This window comes from Meles meles, chromosome 20 (assembly GCF_922984935.1).
Source record: "Meles meles chromosome 20, mMelMel3.1 paternal haplotype, whole genome shotgun sequence".
In the NCBI taxonomy this organism is placed as follows: Eukaryota; Metazoa; Chordata; class Mammalia; order Carnivora; family Mustelidae; genus Meles; species Meles meles.
Genome location: NC_060085.1, coordinates 47,744,794 through 47,763,293, shown reverse-complemented (window position 1 = coordinate 47,763,293; position 18,500 = coordinate 47,744,794). Strand labels below are relative to the sequence as shown.

At 47.4% G+C, this 18,500-nt stretch overlaps 1 protein-coding gene across 6 annotated transcripts in view; it reads right to left on the bottom strand.

The window, feature by feature from the left end:
- Positions 1-18,500, bottom strand: part of ITPR1 (inositol 1,4,5-trisphosphate receptor type 1) — a 329,559-nt gene that overhangs the window by 72,782 nt on the left and 238,277 nt on the right. For all 6 annotated transcript variants that reach the window (XM_045991794.1, XM_045991795.1, XM_045991797.1 and 3 more), the window contains one exon: positions 1,094-1,274. In XM_045991794.1, coding sequence (XP_045847750.1) covers positions 1,094-1,274 — 181 coding nt within the window. The remainder of the gene's footprint in view (positions 1-1,093; positions 1,275-18,500) is intronic.

The window sequence follows — 18,500 nt, the reverse complement described above, 5'->3', positions numbered from 1 at the left end:
CTCCAGTGACTCATCCTCCAGAGGCCAAATGTACTGTGGCTGAGAAACCCAGTTCTCAACTTAAAACAAGAGGCCCGTAGTGGCTCGTTAGCCTGTTCACAGCCATTTGACTTGAACACCGGTGCATCTACCAACTTCCAAGTATGACTTCTCTATGAGTGAGAGCATGAACGAACAACTTTAGGAACTTTCAAATAATTTCGAAAATATGGGGGAATTAGGTGACAAGTGATATACACCCAGTTTTGAAGTGTTTGTCTTTTTTTTAAGATTTACTTATTTTTTATTATTTTTTTAAATTGACATATAATGTATTATTTGTTTCAGGGGTACAGGTCTGTGATTCATCAGTCTTACACAATTCACAGCACTCACCATAGCACATACCCTCCCCAGTGTCCATCACCCAGCCACCCCATCCCTCCCATCCCCCTCCACTCCGGCAACCCTCAATTTGTTTCCTGAGATTAAGAGTCTCTTATTTTATGTCTCCCTCTCTGGTTTCACCTTGTTTCATTTTTCCTTCTCTTCCCCTGTGATCCTCTGTCTTGTTTCTCAAATTCCTCATAACAGTGAGATCATATGATAATTGTCTTTCACTGATCGACTTAGTTCGCTTAGAGTAATACCCTCTAGCTCCATTCACAGCATTGCAAATGGCAAGATTTTGATACGGTGGAATATTATGCAGCCATTACTTATTTATTTTAAAGCGGGAGAGAGAAATAGAGCCATGTGCATGAGCACTGGGGAGAGGGAGAGGAGAGAGAGAATCTTAAGCAGACTCCCCACCGAGACTCAGGTGCCCTTAAGTTTGTGTCTTAACTTTCCCTACCATTGAATAGAAAATTACAGAAAAAGATTACAAATGGATTTCCTGCCAATAAAACCTTGAGCTTGACCAACAAGAAGGTACATACATCTTTTTACACAAGAAGAACTGCCAAACCAAAGTTGGAGCAGTTCAGCTCTGCTTACTTGGGAAGAATTACATTGTAACAAGACTGGTGGGCTTCTCCTCAAAGCTCAGGTAGAATAGTTTGGAGTCTGTAGGTCCAGCTGGTGGAAGGGCTGCACGCAGGGGAACACTTACCTTTTTTCCGGGATGGGGCATCCCTGTCTACCTCATCATCTTTCTTTTTATTCCCCAAGTCACTGGTGTTCACGGTCACTGTTGCTTTGATTTCCTGCTGGGCCACCTTCATTCGGTCATAGAAGACTTTGAAGAATCTTTCTGACTTCTTATCTTCTGTTAACCGGCAGAAAAAGGAGTGCTGCCGAGGAAAACCCACAGATTTTTCAACACTGTGACAGACCAGGGATCTAATCCCACTCAAGACACCAAAACCTCATGGAGATCCGAGCCAGCTGCAAAACCTCACAAGTGGTCTAGGTTTGGACCAAAGTTGGTTCCATGCACTGTCGTTCTCCAGATCTCATAACCTGAGGTTTCCTACATGGAGACTGTAAAGCAGCCCGCCACAGGATGTCTCTGATGGACAGTCACACAGGCTTGAGACACATTCTAAGGGGGGTGGTGGTGGGGAGAATCCAGCCTGCTAAGAACAAGCACCTGCACACACCCAAAACAACTCCTTTAACAATGGAAACGAGGTATTTTTGGTGATTACTGCAGGTCCTGTCACGTGTTGAAGGACTTCTGTGAGCCCCTCCACTGTGCACGGCCCTGTGAATATCTACAGACCAGGAAGACGTGCTGCCTGCCCCTACACGGCTCCATACCAGGTTAGGGTGACAAGTTTGTAAGTAAAACAAAAATGTGTCAGTAAAAAGTGCTCCAGAAGCTACACAGTTACATCCTAGAAGCGCAGAGCTGGCAAGGATGCCAGTGGCCACAGTGATCCCAAAATCTTTGTGGAAAAGGTGATTTTCAAACCAGGTCTTGAAGGACAGGTAGAGAGTGGTTAGATGAAGAAGCTCAACGTTAACAGGTAGCTTGTCTCTTGGATGCACATTTGTTTTGGGGCCCACTGCAAGCAATAGTATACAATGTTGATGTAAAAACACAATATGGTGTCTCAACTTCATTTATGAGTATTCTCTTTTCACCCCTTCGCAAACACCACGCTGTTGTGAATTATTTACATAAAAATACAATACGGTCATTTCCAGAGGAATAAAACAAAGCTCCAAACAATATATTTGCTTCTCCCGGTTGGATCTTTCTGCCAATTTCAAATCCTCCCCCATTTGGAAAGATGGCATTTCCCTACTGAAGGTAGCCTTAAGGCTTGCAATCCTAGAAAAAAGTAAAACCTCAACAGCCACTGTAGCCCCTTAACTCCTCCATCTCTCACCCTGCCCCACCCCTGCAATACCTGCTGCCAGATCCAGCAGGCCAGGGGACAGCCACTGCGTTTCCATCTGCCAAAAGGCAAGTGCAGTCTCTGACCCTTCTTCTAGCCACTAGCCCCTGTGCTGCCTTGACAAATATCAGTCTCATTTGCCGACAAAGCGCTTCTTAATTGTGCTCTTTCCTTTCCCTCTCACTCTTCTTCCTTACTTCTGGTGTTTTCAATATATAGAACAAGATCTCTCCTTCCTACTTGTGCTCCCTGGTTCTATCTTTTCCCCTCCAATGGCTCCTGGTGGCAGTACAAGTCACTGCCTACCGACTGCTCGGCCTTATTCTGTGTGTCATGAGTCCTCCCAGACTCCCACACTCTTTGAACCAAGCTCAAGTCTTTCGTGTCCTCCATTGCACTTTACTACCCTCGATCTTCTTTTAGGTTTCTTACTATTTTGACTATCCATCCATCATCCCATCCACTTACCCATTCATCCAGGCACCTACACATCTCCCTGTTTATCCACCCATCCAGTGTTCACTGTGCTGGGCACTACGCCCATCATAGGAGTCGCAATGGTGAGCAAAAAGAGGCCTGGACCCTGCCCCCCATAAAACTGGTAGGCCAGTAAGGAAAAGACTCTGTAATTCAATAATCACCCTAAGGATGTTTTACAAAAAATAGCCACCTATCCTTAGGAAATTGATCCAAGAGAATGCTGGCAGAGTACTGTATCAGACACTCAGGACCACCGCCTTGCTCTTCCTCACGTTTCCTGGCTCTTCCCATGGCTAGGGTCCCCTCATCCCCACTAACATCACCTCCTCAGTGAGGCCATCCCTGATCATCCTATCTGAGGCAGCAAACCAGTCAACTGCTTATTCTCCCCTGCCCCATTTCATTCTCTTCATAGCAAGCGGTCTCTGTTGTATTTGTTGTTTACCTACTTACTGCATGTCTCATGCAGAGTGGAAGCTCCAAGAGGCCAGGTGCCTCACCTGTATGCTTTACAGCTCTCTCTGGAGCACCCACAGGAGCCCTAACACCTAGAAGGAGTTTCCCAATCATTTGAGGAAAGAATGAACGCAACCCAGTACTTCATGGCTCCTTCTAACCATCAGATCCTGCTTGTATTCAGTGGCTGTGCCAGAAGCAAACCCCCAACACAGATTAATTCTGGAAAACTGCTCAAATATGAAAAAGCAAGTTCTAACTGTTCACTTCTTTGAGAGCTGATGCCATCTACAAACAAAAGGAGAGAGGTGGGGACTCAGAACTCAACCTATAACCACCTAATTATGGTGACTACATTTTTTACCAAGATAAGCCATACAATATTTCACCAACATGGGGTCACGGGGAGACTGCACCAGAAGGGGGCCCCTCAGGGCAATTAACTTCAGTGGCTACCCCATTAGTCTTCTTGTTGCATGGAGGCAACTTAAAAAGCATCCTTTGGACAATCTGGTCACTCAAAAAAAAAAAAATGCACTTTAAGTAGGTAAGCAAATAAATAAATAACTAAAGCCTGCCATCTGTCATTGGTAACAGTGCAACACAGTGCGGAGCGATCGCCAGCTACAAACCGCACTGCTTAACGTCTAGCTGGTTAACCCAACAGATGTCAACTGATAGGGCCAGGGGAGGGGAACCTCTTATGAAACGGGAGAAGGGCAAGTGACTGAGGATTACACACTTCTATATATGTTTTGCAACAGCCAGTATATTTATTTTGCATTATTTATATCAGTCCTTAGTCCCTCAAGGATCTGAAGCCGCTTTATAAACAGAACGTGGTCAACAAATTAACAAAGTAGACACTAGGTACAGAGACACGAGTAAGCCCCGAGAACCAGGACTAAACAAGGCCGGAGGCTGGAAGGTGGAAGAGATGATTCGGGGCAGCCCTGAGTCCCTGAAGTAACCAGCCGTTCTGCTGAAATGGAAGGCATACTCCAGTGGTTATTAGTAAGTATCAAAAGGAAAAATATTGCCAGTGCCTCGAAGGAAGGAAAACATTCCTGAATGAAGGGATTAGAGGGCAGGCTTTCCAGTCAGAACCCCCTGGGTCCCTCACTCACTAGCTCCGTCACCTGAGGCAAGTTACTCAGTCTCTCTGAACCCACTCAGAAGGGTTGCCACGGTGCCCACAAAGCACTTAGCACAGGGCCTACTGAGCGTTGTGTGTTTGTGTGTATGGCCATCACATTAGTATAATGTGAAAACCCCACAGTGAAGGCATCCCCCTAAGAGGCGAGGGCTGGGTAGTGAAGTGTGAGAATTCTGTCTCTGGAGACAGAGACACCAGGGTTTCAGCTCTGCTACTCATGAGCTGATATCACCTTAGAAAGTGACAATATCTCTGAAACCCAAATTTTCTCATCGGAAAAATGGCCCATGGTAACAGTACCACATGGTGGTTATGAAGATCTAATGAGAAAATCACAGTAATAGGCACAATGACCGATTATTTCTTGACTGCTTATAAGGTGCCAGGAACCCAGAGTAAAGTTTCATGTGCGTTTTCTCACACAAAGGTTCTCTAGGGGTAGTTATTACTTGTATCTGGGAGATCAGGGTACCCTAAAATATAATGGACATCAAGTATTTAGCACACCCCCGAGATGCCCACACTGTGACAAATGTAACCTCACCAAGACACTGTGAGAGTCAAGAGCTGTCGCCTCAGGTCTCCCGCCTGAGAATCTAATTAAAGATACTCTGGAAGGAAGAAGCTTGGTCTCCAGAAGGGAAGCAGTGCTATCTTGTGTAAGAGGAGAAGTGAAAAGTGACAGCAGTGCAGAAGAGCTAAGATACCTCCCCCACAGAGGCATGATGTGCCAAAGGGGTAAATGGGGGGCTGAGGAACGGGGCCCTCAGTGAGGGGCTCCTGGAGGCAGTCACTGCCCCTCTCTGGTGCTTAGTACAGTCTGGACTCGGCCAGAACAGGGCCCTGCACACAATTCAAAAGCCTCTTTGTTAAACCTCTTTCTGTGATGTTGTATTTGGAGGACTTGGCAGGGGAGGGGGGACACCCTCCCCAGGACTCTTTGCCCAGAGGCAGGTGGGACCCCAGACCAGAGTAGGTGGGTACTTCGCCTCCCAGACCTCAGGCTCTTGAAGCAGGGTCTTTTCTTTTTTCTCTTTGTTTTATTTACTTATGCTTTTAAATTTAAATTCAACTAACATCTATTATTAGTTTCAGAGGTAGAGGTCAGTGATTCACCAGAGTCAGATAACACTCAGTGTTCCTCACATCACGTGCCCCCCTTAATGTCCATCATCCAATTACCCATCCTTCCATCCCCCCGTTATCCTCTCCCCTCACCCCCTCCCCTCCAGCAAGCTTCAGTTTTCCTGTAATTAAGAGTCTCTTATGATTTGTCTCCCTCTCTGATTTTGTCTTATTTTATTTTTCCCTCCCTTCCCCTATGATCCTATTTTGTTTCTTAAATTCCACATGAGTGAGATCGTATAATTGTCTTTCTCTGATTGACTTATTTCGCTTAGCAATATACCTTCTAGTTCCACGCGCATTGTTGCAAATGGCAAAATTTCATATTTTTTGATGACTGAGCAGTATTCTATTGTGTGTGTGTGTGTATATATATATATATACATACATATATATATGTATGTATGTATGTATACATATATATATACACACACACACATTTTCTTTATCCATTCATCTGTCAATGGACACGTGGGCTCCTTCCATAGCTTGGTTGTCATGAACACTGCGCTATTAACATTGGGGTGCAGGTGGCCCCTTGGATCATCACATTTGTATCTTTGGGCTAAATACCCAGTAGTCCAACTGCTGGGACACAGGGTAGCCCTACATTCAATTTTTTGAGGAACCTCCATACTGTTTTCCAGAGTGATTGCACCAGCCTGCATTCCCACCAACAGTGCTCGAGGGTTTCCCTTTCATCGCATCCTCACCAACATCTGTCATTTCTGAAGCAGGGCCTTTTTTCTACAAGCTACTTGTCTACTTTCCTCCCTGAATTATGAATCACCCTTTTCTCCAACTAAGAGTCAATAGTGTCAAGTAGAGACTGTTTTGCTTTTCCAAAAGTTTCATGGTACCCCCACCTAGCAAGTGTGAGGTAACCATTCAAAATTCACCTGGCCTAGAGTAGGTAACGTCACATGGTGGTAGGAGAAGTCAGAACAGTGGATGCTCCTGGGGAGTGTGAGTGGGGAGACTGAAGGGAAACAAGAGAACTTTCTGGACTGAAGGAAATACCCGGATGAGGCTGGTGGTAAACAGAGGGGTGTGGTAGAGATAACTACAACACTAAGAATAAAACATGGAACCTGTGAACATGTTACCTTCCATGGCGAAGGGAGACAAAGTTGTTGACCTTAAAAGAGGGAGATTATCTTACGCAGGGAAGGCAATATGATCACAGAGATCCTAAGCGTGGAATAGGGAGACGGAAGAGTTGCTCAGAGTGAGGCCTTCTGAGGACTCCATGTGCCACCGCTGGCTGGGACGATGGAGGAAGGGGCCTTGACCCAAGAAACACAGGCAGCCTCTGCTGGAAGAGGAAAGGAAATGGATTCCCCCTGGAGACTCCAGAAGGGAACGCAGCCCTGACAACACCTGGATTTCAGCCTAATTAAGACTCATGTCAAACTTGGGAGGTAAAAATTCTGGTTGTTTTCAGTTGTTTAGTTTGTAGTAACTGGTTACAGCGGCCATAGAAAACGAACACAGGTATGCATTATTTGTCAAATCTGATCAAACTATACACTTATAATCTATGCATATTACAGTATATGAATTATGTAACAATGAAAAGGGAGAGTGGAAAAGAAGACCAGCTTCTTTCCCAGAAAGCTAGAAAACCACGTAAAGCTGTCCAGAGAAGGAGCTAACCTCTGAGGCCGTCTCCGCCAGCAGAGGGATCTGTGCTGCTACCTGCACAGCTGACTTTTCTTCGCCCTCCACGCATCTCCAAAACACACGCAGTTTCAAAGCCCCTTCCATACGAGCTTCCCGTCAGCATCTTACGAGACTGCCAAGACAGAAATCGTCATTCATCAATCTGCCCCATTGTGGATGAGAGAGTTGGGCTGGGAGAGGTCCGGTGCTTCTTGCTTTCCCTACCCCTTGTTACCATCCTGCCTTTTTGAGAACACACAGAGGACCAGCCCCAGTGGTCACACAGGAAACTCAAAGGAAATGAAGGCTGGTTTGGGGGCAGATAGACAGTACCAACCCCTACATCACAGACAACAGGTCTACCTGGCATGGCTTTAAGGAAGGGACGGGAGCAGGTGAGCAAGGGAGCTTGCGCAGTGGCTGCCTCCCTGGCAGCTCTGGAGGACCGTGGTGGGTGGGGACCTAGGTGTGGCTGTTGTAAGTCAAGCCGGAAAAACGAGAAAATACCGCAAAAACGAAAATACTCGTCACAAAATGTGAAAGCAGGAAGAACCCTATTCCAACAGTTTCCAATACGGTTTCCAGCAGAGAAACCCGTTCTTCCTCCCTCCCCAAACACCATCTTAGGAAAAGACCCCAGGTTTAAGAGAGAGACAGGCAGAAGTGTTTAGCTGGAAAGAGAGTGGGAAGGACCCTCTCTCAGCCACTAGAACTCCTTGGAGCTGCACGGCTACAAAGACTATCGTTTGGAAACTAGCCCTTTAGTCTGGCCCTCCACATTTTACAGAGGAGGAAACTGAGGCGTAAGGAGTGGAAGAGACTTGCCAAGACCACAGAGGATCTTTGTCTCCGACTGTGCAAACCAATCAACTTTTGACCATGCTGGGTTGTGGCTGGGTGACACAATGGCCCAAGGACATGTTCTTGCCCTTGGTAATGGTCACGTGCACATAGTTTGCCCTCCTTGTGCTGCTTAAGCTGTAAAGAGACTCAGGGACTGAAGTCTTAGTTTAAGATAATAATGAAAGCATTCTTTAGGATCACTTGAAAATACTAAGATATTGCTTCATCTGCCCGGCAGCCACCCACCATGACCGCTCAAGTCCTTGCAAAGAAGTGGAGCACCATTGACGACAAGCCCACCTGGCTTCTGAAATAAGAGGCACCCTGAAGTTAGGGACTAGCAGACAGCGGCAGCTCTCCTAGTGACAGGCAGGCCCTGTGTAGGAGGGGGTGGCCCGACACTCCTTTCTTTAGGGTCAAGAGGTCACAGCGTCAATTATCCTGCAGGCAAGGGGTCCTGGGAGAAGAATGGGAGACAGAAACCTGCTCCAGGCACTGCAAACACACACCAGGGAAGGTGAGCACATAAGCACCTTCTTGAAAAGCCATCTTCCCTAGAGTTCACAGACTTAGGGGGCAAAGACAGACTTTGTACCCCAGAACACAGAGCCAACCAACCTGCACCTACGCAACACAAGGCCTATCTGGAGGGAGAAGCCCTTCATGGGCATCTTAACTTAAGAATGGGGGGTGGCAGGCAGCAGAGGTAGACACAACCCAGGATGGAGCATGACAGGAGCAGGGGTGGTCTGGGGGCAGGAGTCCACAGCGCCACTAGGACAGCTTCAAGGCTTGGATCCTGCCCCACAGGAAAAGTATTTCCACACTGAGCATGGCCCACCCTCTAGAAGCCTTTGTGCTGGCCCTGGAGGGAATCCAGAGAATGAGCTTTTCCATTTCACTGCCTAGTACTACATGACCCAACCACCACAGCCCATGACATTCACTCTGGTCACTTATCTTCTGCAAAATGAATTAAGTCCTCAGACTGAGTCCAAGAATTTGAAAAATGTGACTGCTGAACAGTGCTCAATGCTTGAATTTCCAGTGGCTGACAGAAATTCCTCCCTAGAGTCTGATTTTTCTCTTTTCACTCTGCCTCTGAAACACAAGGACATCACACTTGGCCTTGGGAGTCTCAGGGACTTGGGGAGACATCCCCAACTAGACCTTCCCGGCTTGAAGAGACTCTCTGCAGGTGTCAGAGGGACAGCGATGGGTACCGAGGCTACCCAAGGCTACCTGGGGAGTTTTCCTGCTGTACCTGTGGTTAATTGAGCAGTCACCGTTTCCTGGGGACCCCCCACTTCTATAAACTGTGTTACAGTCAATGCTCACTGAACACTGCCTGTTTTCCAGGTGCTGCCTAAATGCTTTACATATATTATCTCATTTAATCCTTTAATGACCCTATGAGGTGTGTACTATTATTAACCCCGCCTTACAGATAAGGAAACTAAGGCTCAAGGAGGTTAAATAACTTGCCCAGTCCCACAGGCAGGAAACGGTGGCGGTGCCCCAGGACTCAGGCCCCACTTGTCTGCTGTCAGCCCATGCTCGCAATCTCTCTGCTTTGTTAAACACCTCTCATCTGACCAAGTTTGCCAACGTCTAAATACCTCCTGGCTTTTTATAATCCTCCCCACCCCCACCACCACACCCAGTCTCTCAGCTGCACAAACACAGACTCTTCTCACAGGAAAGAATAGCTGTGGTAGGTACTCATGTGAGGCCCAATGCACTTGTTCAGATGGGCTCCCGAACAAGCCCCTTCTGCCAGCTGCAGACTGGACAGGGCTGGGGGTTACATGTTAACAAGACCACTGTCACACAATGACAGCTATAGGTCGGGAGTCCTTGTCTTAGAAACCAAGGACGATAATCAAAACCCAGGATCGTGGACCATGAACTGGGCGATAAACCACACGTGGTTAGGCACAGCTGCTTGGAGAACCGGACATCTGGAAACCTCAGTTTCAGCCTTCGCTCCTCACTAAGCAGCCACGTGATCTTGGGCAATTTACTTAACAGCATTTATGCCCTGGGTTCCTTATCTGAAAAACGAGACTCTTACCACCTGCCTTGCCTGCATCACGTGGAAGCTGGGGGCCCATCAAGGTTGCAGTTATGAAACATTACGTGTGGAAAACATTTTCATTACTATGGGAACCTACTGAAATGTACGGTGCTGCTGTTATCTATCCATTCCCCCTTTCAAGGGAAAGGTATTATAACGTAGGATACGTGGCTCAACGTGGGTGCTGGGTGTTCCATGATGACCAAAGTCTGGTGTCCACAAAACACCCAACGATAAACAATTCTAGCTGATGCTGGCAGGTCAAGATAGTCTCTAAATGGACGGCAAAAACAGAGTGAATAGCAGTTCTCATAACTGTCACAATAAAGAAAGCTTAAAAAAAAAATCCAGCTGGAATTTCACTAGAGAAGCCATTCAGATTGCTTAGACATAAAAATACACAATTTTGCTTCTGGTTTTCAAAGTTTAACATAAGGCAGAATACAAGCTTGTGGTCAGACCCTCCTCACAGATAGTCCTAAAACATTCAACATGAACTATTTTTCCATTATCATTTCTTTTTTTCCACCATTCTTTAGAAAAAGTATGATGCAATGGAAGAGACTAAGAATTAATAAATTGGGCATTAAGAATCAAACACTCCTCTGGTATAAATTATCACTCTAAGAAGGACATTTTTTTGCAAGGTTCGATGGGTTTTAACCAGTAGACATCTGGAACTTTCAGCTCACCAAGCTCTGTAAGGCTATCACTAGCTTCAGTGAGTTTAGAGATAAAATAAACTTCAAAGAAGAGAAGAAAGAAGGGACAAAGCAAACCAAGTCTATGTTGGAAAGATACCCACATTTCAAGTTCATTCTTCTGAAATAAAGTTCTCCCTGGGGCGCCTGGGTGGCTTAGTGGGTTAAAGCCTCTGCCTTCGGCTCGGGTCCAAGTCCCAGAGTCCTGGGATGGAGCCCTGCATCGGGCTCTCTGCTCGGCAGGGGGCCTGCTTCCCCCTCTCTCTCTGCCTGCCTCTCTGCCTACTTGTGATCTCGGTCAAATAAATAAAATCTTAAAAAAAGAAAAAAGAAAGTTCTCCCCAGTCTACACCTCTTCGGGTGTAGCCACCTCTTGAGGACTTAGACACAAACGCCCTATTTCAACGACTCTGCCATGCCAGAGCTGATGGAGGCCACCTTCTGGGTCACTGCCGCTTTCTAACGCCTGAGAGAAGAGGTGGAGGACGTGGAGATCCTCACTCAAATTATTCTGCTCACTGAGCTCCAAGTAAGGGCCTGAGTTCCAAGGTCAAGGCCAAAGCAGTGGCTTGTCATGACTTTTCTCAGGGTGAATTAATTTGAATACTAGCAAGCGGTAAAGTGCAGCCTGTTCTATAAGAACCACTTTTCTCCTAGGATGGAAAGCTTACCTCTCCTTTTTCATCTCCCAGCACCTACAGAAATCAGCAGCTGTGGATAAAGTCTGCCCTATTTGGTAAGCAGGCTGGTTTCTCCTCAGTGTGGATCAAAACACTTAGACCTTTTCACATTTTCATCAACAACAACCAACAATCTGTACTTCCTAAGAAAAAATTTTTTCAAGGTGTTATCTTACAAAGTCCCTGTATGTGTAGGTAAACTGTAAGCAAACATCTCTAGGAATATTTAACAGTAAAATCAAACAGATTTCAGAAAGGCAGGTCAGGGATCCTTCTGGAGGAAACAGGAACAAGACATTAAGAAGACTCCAAATTTTCTCTGGGTTCAATGCTCAAACCTCCACATGGATGCCCAAAGTCAGCATCTTATGTTGGTATGGACCGGCAGCTGTCTCTTTCAGCCAAAGATGGAAGAAAAAAACAGAAATCCTCCAGAGAAAAGCAAAGATGACCAGTGGAATGTGAAGTCGTTTCAGCCCCCAGCATTGCCTGATGTCGCAGGGGACCGTGGGAGGGACATCCTTGGGACTCTTCCTCACATGTAAGAACGCACTGTGGTTGCTCTTCATATTGGCAGGAGGCTTAGACAAAGGAAAGGTGGTACAGAGAAAAGGAGACTTGGATTGGGCCTTTCTGGGGAGCGCTCGGGGAGGTGTTAGCAGCCCAGTCTATGGACATCGATTCAACTATGGAAGGGAATGTAGGACAGTCTCCAGTACGTGTCTGGTGCTGCAGGAGGTGCATGCCAGCCTCTGACAGTGCCCTCCAGAGCTCATTCTATGACTCAATGAAAAGTAACTTCTGGCGGTTAGGGTGAAACTCTCAGGTCCCATGTCGCCTGCCCACAGACTTGCCATGAGGGACACAGAAGGCTTCTCAGCAAGCTTTGACCTGCATAAGGGCTGCAAAGAGGTGTGTGGAAAACTCTATACCAAAAATCCCAGCCAGCATCCACACGAGAGAGCACGGGGGGCTGAGGTAGAGTTTGCCTGTTCCTTCCCACTTCACCTGGGAGTTGATTCTGTGCTACCGAGAAAGGGGACTAACACAGGAGCTGCTGGAAGGGAAGAACTCTGATCTTTGGTCTCACTTCCATTCTGTGTTCTGAGGGCGATTAATCAAAAGGGACCAAATTTTCCTGCCCGAAAAGTTATGAGGTTCCACAGGGCATCCAACGTGAGCTCTGCATCAATGTCAAGAACAATCCTTTGCACGCCCATTTCCTGTGGTTGCACAGACAGCGGCAGGGGCTCGGAGAAAGGGCTCTGTATCCTGCAGCCTTAGTAAGGGCAGGGGAGCACTGAGGAGCTCGGTGTGTTTGGACAGGTCATCTATTAACAAGCGGCCTTCCTTTCCTCACCTGTAATGGAGGAGAGTGGAGGGTAAGTGCCTCCAGAGAGGCCTGTGGGATGCAGTAGAGGAGGTAACACGGGGGAAGCCCAGCAGAGGCCTGGCACCTGGTAGGTATTTTATACCGGCCACTTTCTCCTCCCTGCTCTCAGCAAACCTATGACAAATCCACTCGACCATAAAATCCAAAGAACAATAAATATACTCTGGCCTGCTGGGGGCAAGGACACTGCCTGGCAAAGAGCAAACCATCAACCAAAGCGAGTGCCTTCCTGATGGAGGTCCCACAGTCACCCTCAGTCCTCTGCTCAATTCCACCAACTCTCAGGGGACAGCCCCCCAAGGATCCCAAAGGAAAAGCTCCGGGACTTGCATCTCCCAACCTCACAGGCCCATTTCACCAGATACTGGCCCATCAGGGAGCTTCCCTGTAGCCGCCAAGAACACCCTCGGGATGGGGCAGTAGAATGTACAGACGGCCCACGGACGGAGACGGCGGGATGAAATCACACAGCTCTCATCGGTGTCAGTGCTGCTTCATATATTATGGCTCTGGCATCCGTACCACGGAGGCAAGCAGGAGACGGCCCGAGCCAACTTGGTGCCCTTTAGAAGCACGGACTAGGGGTTGGCAGTCAGGTTACCTGATGACAAGCGTACGACTGGGGTCCAGCCACCATTTCGTTCCTGCTCCCCCCACTGCTCCCCCCCACGGCTGTGCTTCCGCCACCTTGGCCTCTTTCAGCTCTGGCAAGGGGCTCAGCCCACGCCAGCCCGTCTGTCTGAACACTCCTGCCCTCTGCTCTCTGCATGGCTGCTCTCTTCTCATCTGTTAGGTTTGGGCTTAAATGGCACCTCCTTAGAGAAGCCTTCCTGACCATCCTAAGTGGGTTCTCCTAAACCCTCTGTGCCCTGGTTGTTTCCTTCCTCCTCCTTCTCCCAGGGCGTTATTTAACTCGTATGCTAGCCACCTCTCCCACTACACTGTGAGCTCCTAGAGGGCAGGGCCCGGACTCATCTTATCCCGGACTCTACCTTGGCCAATTCATAGAATGCCTGGCACCCACCAGGTGCTCAACATGTGTTTGCCATCTTGGTGAATACACAGTAATCCTGAAGGAGGCTTAGTTCCAAAAACCTTAAACTGAATCAAGATTTGCATCATGGCAGCTAAAGTTTAACTCAATAACCCAGAGATCCCCATCTGTGACGGCCCCACGTGCTGCCTAATGGAGACAGTGAAACATGCCAAGGACCAGGTGAAGGTAGCTGAGGTGGCCTTCTCGCCTCTCAGAGGCTTATCGGGTTCGCACACATGCCTCTGCGATGGGCTCAGGCTGGCTGTAGATCCATGATCCATCTAGTTAACTGTTAACCACTCTGGCCTCACTGACACCGGCATTATTAACTATGGGGCACCGAGGACAATCATTTGTGAGCCTCACATCTCAGAACGTGGCTCGCTCCTGGACATGAGAACTACCCAGGCTCCGGGCTGAACAGTTTGTGGGCTTATGTTGCAAGGAGGCTAATAAAAACACATTTCTCAAACACCGTATGGTGAGGGCAACTGAAATACATCCTCCTCAAATGCAATATTCTTTTTTTTTTTTTTTAAAGTCCGAATGCAAAGGGACACAAATGGCTTGAAGACGTTAGACAGTTTATAGGACTAGCTCGGTCAGTGTCTGGGCCATGTCAATGGGTAGTTTAAAACCCAGCCGGGGCAAAGTGATAGAAATAGCGGGAGAGCCTCTGCCAGCCTCATAAAGGGAACCCTTAGGAAATTTAAGTGGATATAGATTTCCCAGTGAAAAGAAGGGTCGTGGCAGACGTCTCAAAGCCAGCTGTGAATGTCAGTTAGGTCTGGGGCCCAGGCTCCGTGCTGGTGGACGAGGTATCTTTCCTATCCCCACATCAGGATTCAAAAAGCTGGCAGTGTCTAATGAGAAAATATTTTCAACCGTGAAGTTAACTTTGCTGGAAGAGTTCCAAAGGGAAAGTCCCTCCAGTTACTCGGAGGGGAAAAAAAAATTACCTTCTTGGTCTGGAATCTGGGGATATTTTATGCAGATGTCTCTAACAGAAGTTAATAAGGGGAAGTCAGCTTGCCTTTGATTATTCAAACAGGCTACTGCTATTAAGAGTTGCACAACTCTTGGGCAAGGCAGGGGTGGGTTTTGGCTTCTTTTTTTTTTTTTTTAAGCCTGTCCTCCTGGGAACTGCTTTTTCTTTTCTAAGAACATTTCATGAAAACTTTCCTACTCACATCTTTTTGATACCTCTGCTCTGGTGGGAGTGTGGATGGTAACGCAGGCCTATCTCAGAAGGCTCTGTGGTGGGCACTCCTGGGGGCTGCCACAGGGAACTTCTCAGAATGGCAGTTCCACTTCCCTGCTGAGAACTGGGTAGAGGAGCCACAATACCCCCCACCACATTTTTCTCTCTCTCTTGTTTCTTTCCTTTTTTTTTTTTTTTTTTTTTTTTGGTGCAGGCTGAATAATTTCAACCTACAACCTGCGGGTACCAGAAATTGCCCAAGCTCCAGGAATTATCACTGTGGGACAAACACATTCTCTTGCTTTCCTGTGGTTCTATTTTATAATGTGCTAGGTGAAGACAGGAGACATCCGCCCAGGGCAAGAGCAAGAGGATGTAGGGAAATACAAACAGCCCTTCTCCTTTGGGGCAGAGCAACATTCCTACCACTGACAGTGGAATCCACCCCGTTTAGGGGCAATCCAACAGGGAAGAGTAAGCTTCTATTGGGTGAGATTAAAGGCTTCTGGGATCGGTCCCTATAATGGAGGGGCTGGGTAATTAAAAAAAAAATCATGGGAAAAGAAATAGGGGAGGGTGAACATAATATACCTTAACAGAAACTCTTCTGATGTCCTGGAGCTCCACAATGGGGGGGGGGGGGGTAAGGGGGGTGGGGAGAGGGGAGAGGAAAAATATTCTGTTTCCAGAGACAGCTCCAAGAATCATGAGTAGATGTGAGAAACAAGGAAGCTTATAGATTAAAAAAAAAAGAAAGAAAGAAAAGAAAGAAAGACGAAAGAAAGAAAAGGGGGGAAAGGAAGGAGTCAGGGAAGGGGGGGGGGGAGTGAGATCTCTGAGAGACAGGGGAATTAAAGAACACCATGGCAACAAGTCTGTCCACCTACCCCGACCGCCCACCCACAGCCAGATTCTTTGCTGACGCACTTGAGAACAAGCTGGTTCCTACCAGCTCAGGAAGGTGAGCAAACCCAGAGAGCTCATTAAATCCCTTCTCAGCGACTCTTGTCTGCCTGCAGTTAGTGAGCAAGGAGGATATAAATAGAAGTTATATAACATCTCTTTGTTGATTCCTGTGCTTACCAAAAAAAATGCAGCATGACCTTGTTTTTTCTGAAGCATTTTCCTCGGCCTACTGGTTGGGGACTTTAATCAAGTTAGGGATCATCTTAAAGTTTAAACAGCAGGATATAGATTTCCAAGTTAAGGGTGCTCAGGACAAATCAGCCAAGCTTGGAACCCTCAGGGTCAGGTCTTGCTCAGGTATACAAAAATATCATATATATATATATGTAACATATATATATATATATATATCAATCTTAAGGAATTGTATAGTTTCTTCTTAGAACACTTTCTGATCATGCTAGGGGTAATATTAATTCCCAAGAGCCAAGAACGATTAATAAAATGGCTTCTTGGATTTTTCTAAAGGAGATCAGAGGACTTAAAAAATATATATATGTATTATATATATTTTATATATATATTTAAAGCTAACTGATGGCTTCTAAATGCCACCAGGCATAATCAGCGCTCCTTTTCTCTCTTAAAAGGCAAGACATTAAGAGTCCAATAGACTAAACAGGACTCCTGCTCAGAGACGCCTTCAAAAGTCAGCACTGCAGTGAGACACAAACGTTCCCTGAACCCCAGCCCAACCTGGCCAGGTCTCTAGTGTCCACTGGGGCTACATTCGGAACAGACTGCCCCTTGGGCGCCTTGACGCGGAGGAACTGAAAAGGAGACGTGCTTGCAGGACGCGCTGCAGAGCTCTGTGATTCGGATACCTTGTCTAACCTGTTGATGCCACAGAACTCTTTTAGAAACTGTTGCCATGGGAACTTGCCCCTCTCAGGCATTTGTCAAGAAATGTCACAGGTGCTGGAGAATTCAATGCCCTTGGTCTCCACAAGCTTTCTCGGAGTCGGAAGTGCAGCTTCAACCAAGAGGACTATGAAACCTGTGATGGGAAGGTTTTGAACACAAACATCGTGGGAAAAAGTTCATCACAGAGGGCGTGGTGGGGGGTGGCTGTGCTAGGAGAGCCTGAGAGTATATACAGGCCCCACTCAGCATTTAAATTCCATACACAGTGTTCTTAATGCAGCGCCGCAGCTAAACAAAGACCCTGTAGGTCTCTAGGTAGCTCGGATAGTGACCCCAGCAAGAGACGCTGTGCCTGTCATCCCTAGCAGGGGCTTTCCTTTCCCAGCAGAACTGGTGGGTGGGCAACACCACAGTCATGCCCAGACTCAGGCAGGACAAGTGCCTGCGTCCCTTGGCGATCCCCTGGCCGGGGGACTGTGACGGCAGGGCCTCCGCCCATCTCCCGGCTGAATTCCATCAGCCTCCTGCCTTCCCCTTTTGTCAATTCCTGCCAGAAAAACAGGCTCTACCTTCTACAGTATGAACAGTGCAGATCTGGTAGGAACCAACACATCTCCATGTCCCGACGCAGCAATGTTGCCAGGTAACAAATGTAGAAATATACTCGGAAGACTGTATGTGACAATACACAACCCCCGCGCCGCAGCTGATAACCGAGGGAGTGTTAAAACACCATGTTCTCTTAACACTCGGGCTTGTGGTGTGAAAATAAAATTAAACGGGATACTTCCTCTTGTAAATATAAGACAGGCATACAACTCACACATGCATCCACTAATTGGAAATAGTAGAGGGGTTTGCGACAGCCATCTGCAGTGCACTCTGGCTTTCCCTCCCCACTCTCCCCGCCAGCACGAGTTCCAGAAAACTCCAAGACACATAACTGAGCAGGAGCCCTTTTAATGTCCGGGACGAGTTCACCTCTGACCAGGGAAAGCGACTCAGTGAAGGACACCAGCGGAAACTACAGAAAAGCTCATGCGTTATTATAAAACGCACCACTGTGCGGATTGGTGGGATGACTTTGAAAACTCATGGTAGAACCAAGCAGGGATTCCTTGCCTCCTGGATGAAATAACCAATGCTTCCTGGCCCCGGCCCCAACAGTATCAACACAGACACTGCTCTCCAGGGTGCACAACCCCTCAGTGAAAATGGAGCACTGAGTTAACTCCCTGGCAGGGGACCCTGCCATCTCTAAGTCTTTCTGGCAGGGCAGAGAGGTGAGAAGATGTTTGAGAGGCAGACTTGGGTTCAAATCTCAGCTTTGCTAATTGGGTGACTTTGGGTAAGAGCTCTGGCTCTTGGGAGTCCTGAGGGGCTCAGTGGGTTAAGCATCTACCTTGGCCTCTGGTCATGATCTCAGGGTCCTCAGGGTCCTGGGATCGAGTCCTGCATCGGGCTCCTTGGTCAGTGTAGAGCCTGCTTCTCCTTCTGCCTGCCACTCCCCCGCTTGTGCACATGCTCTCTCTC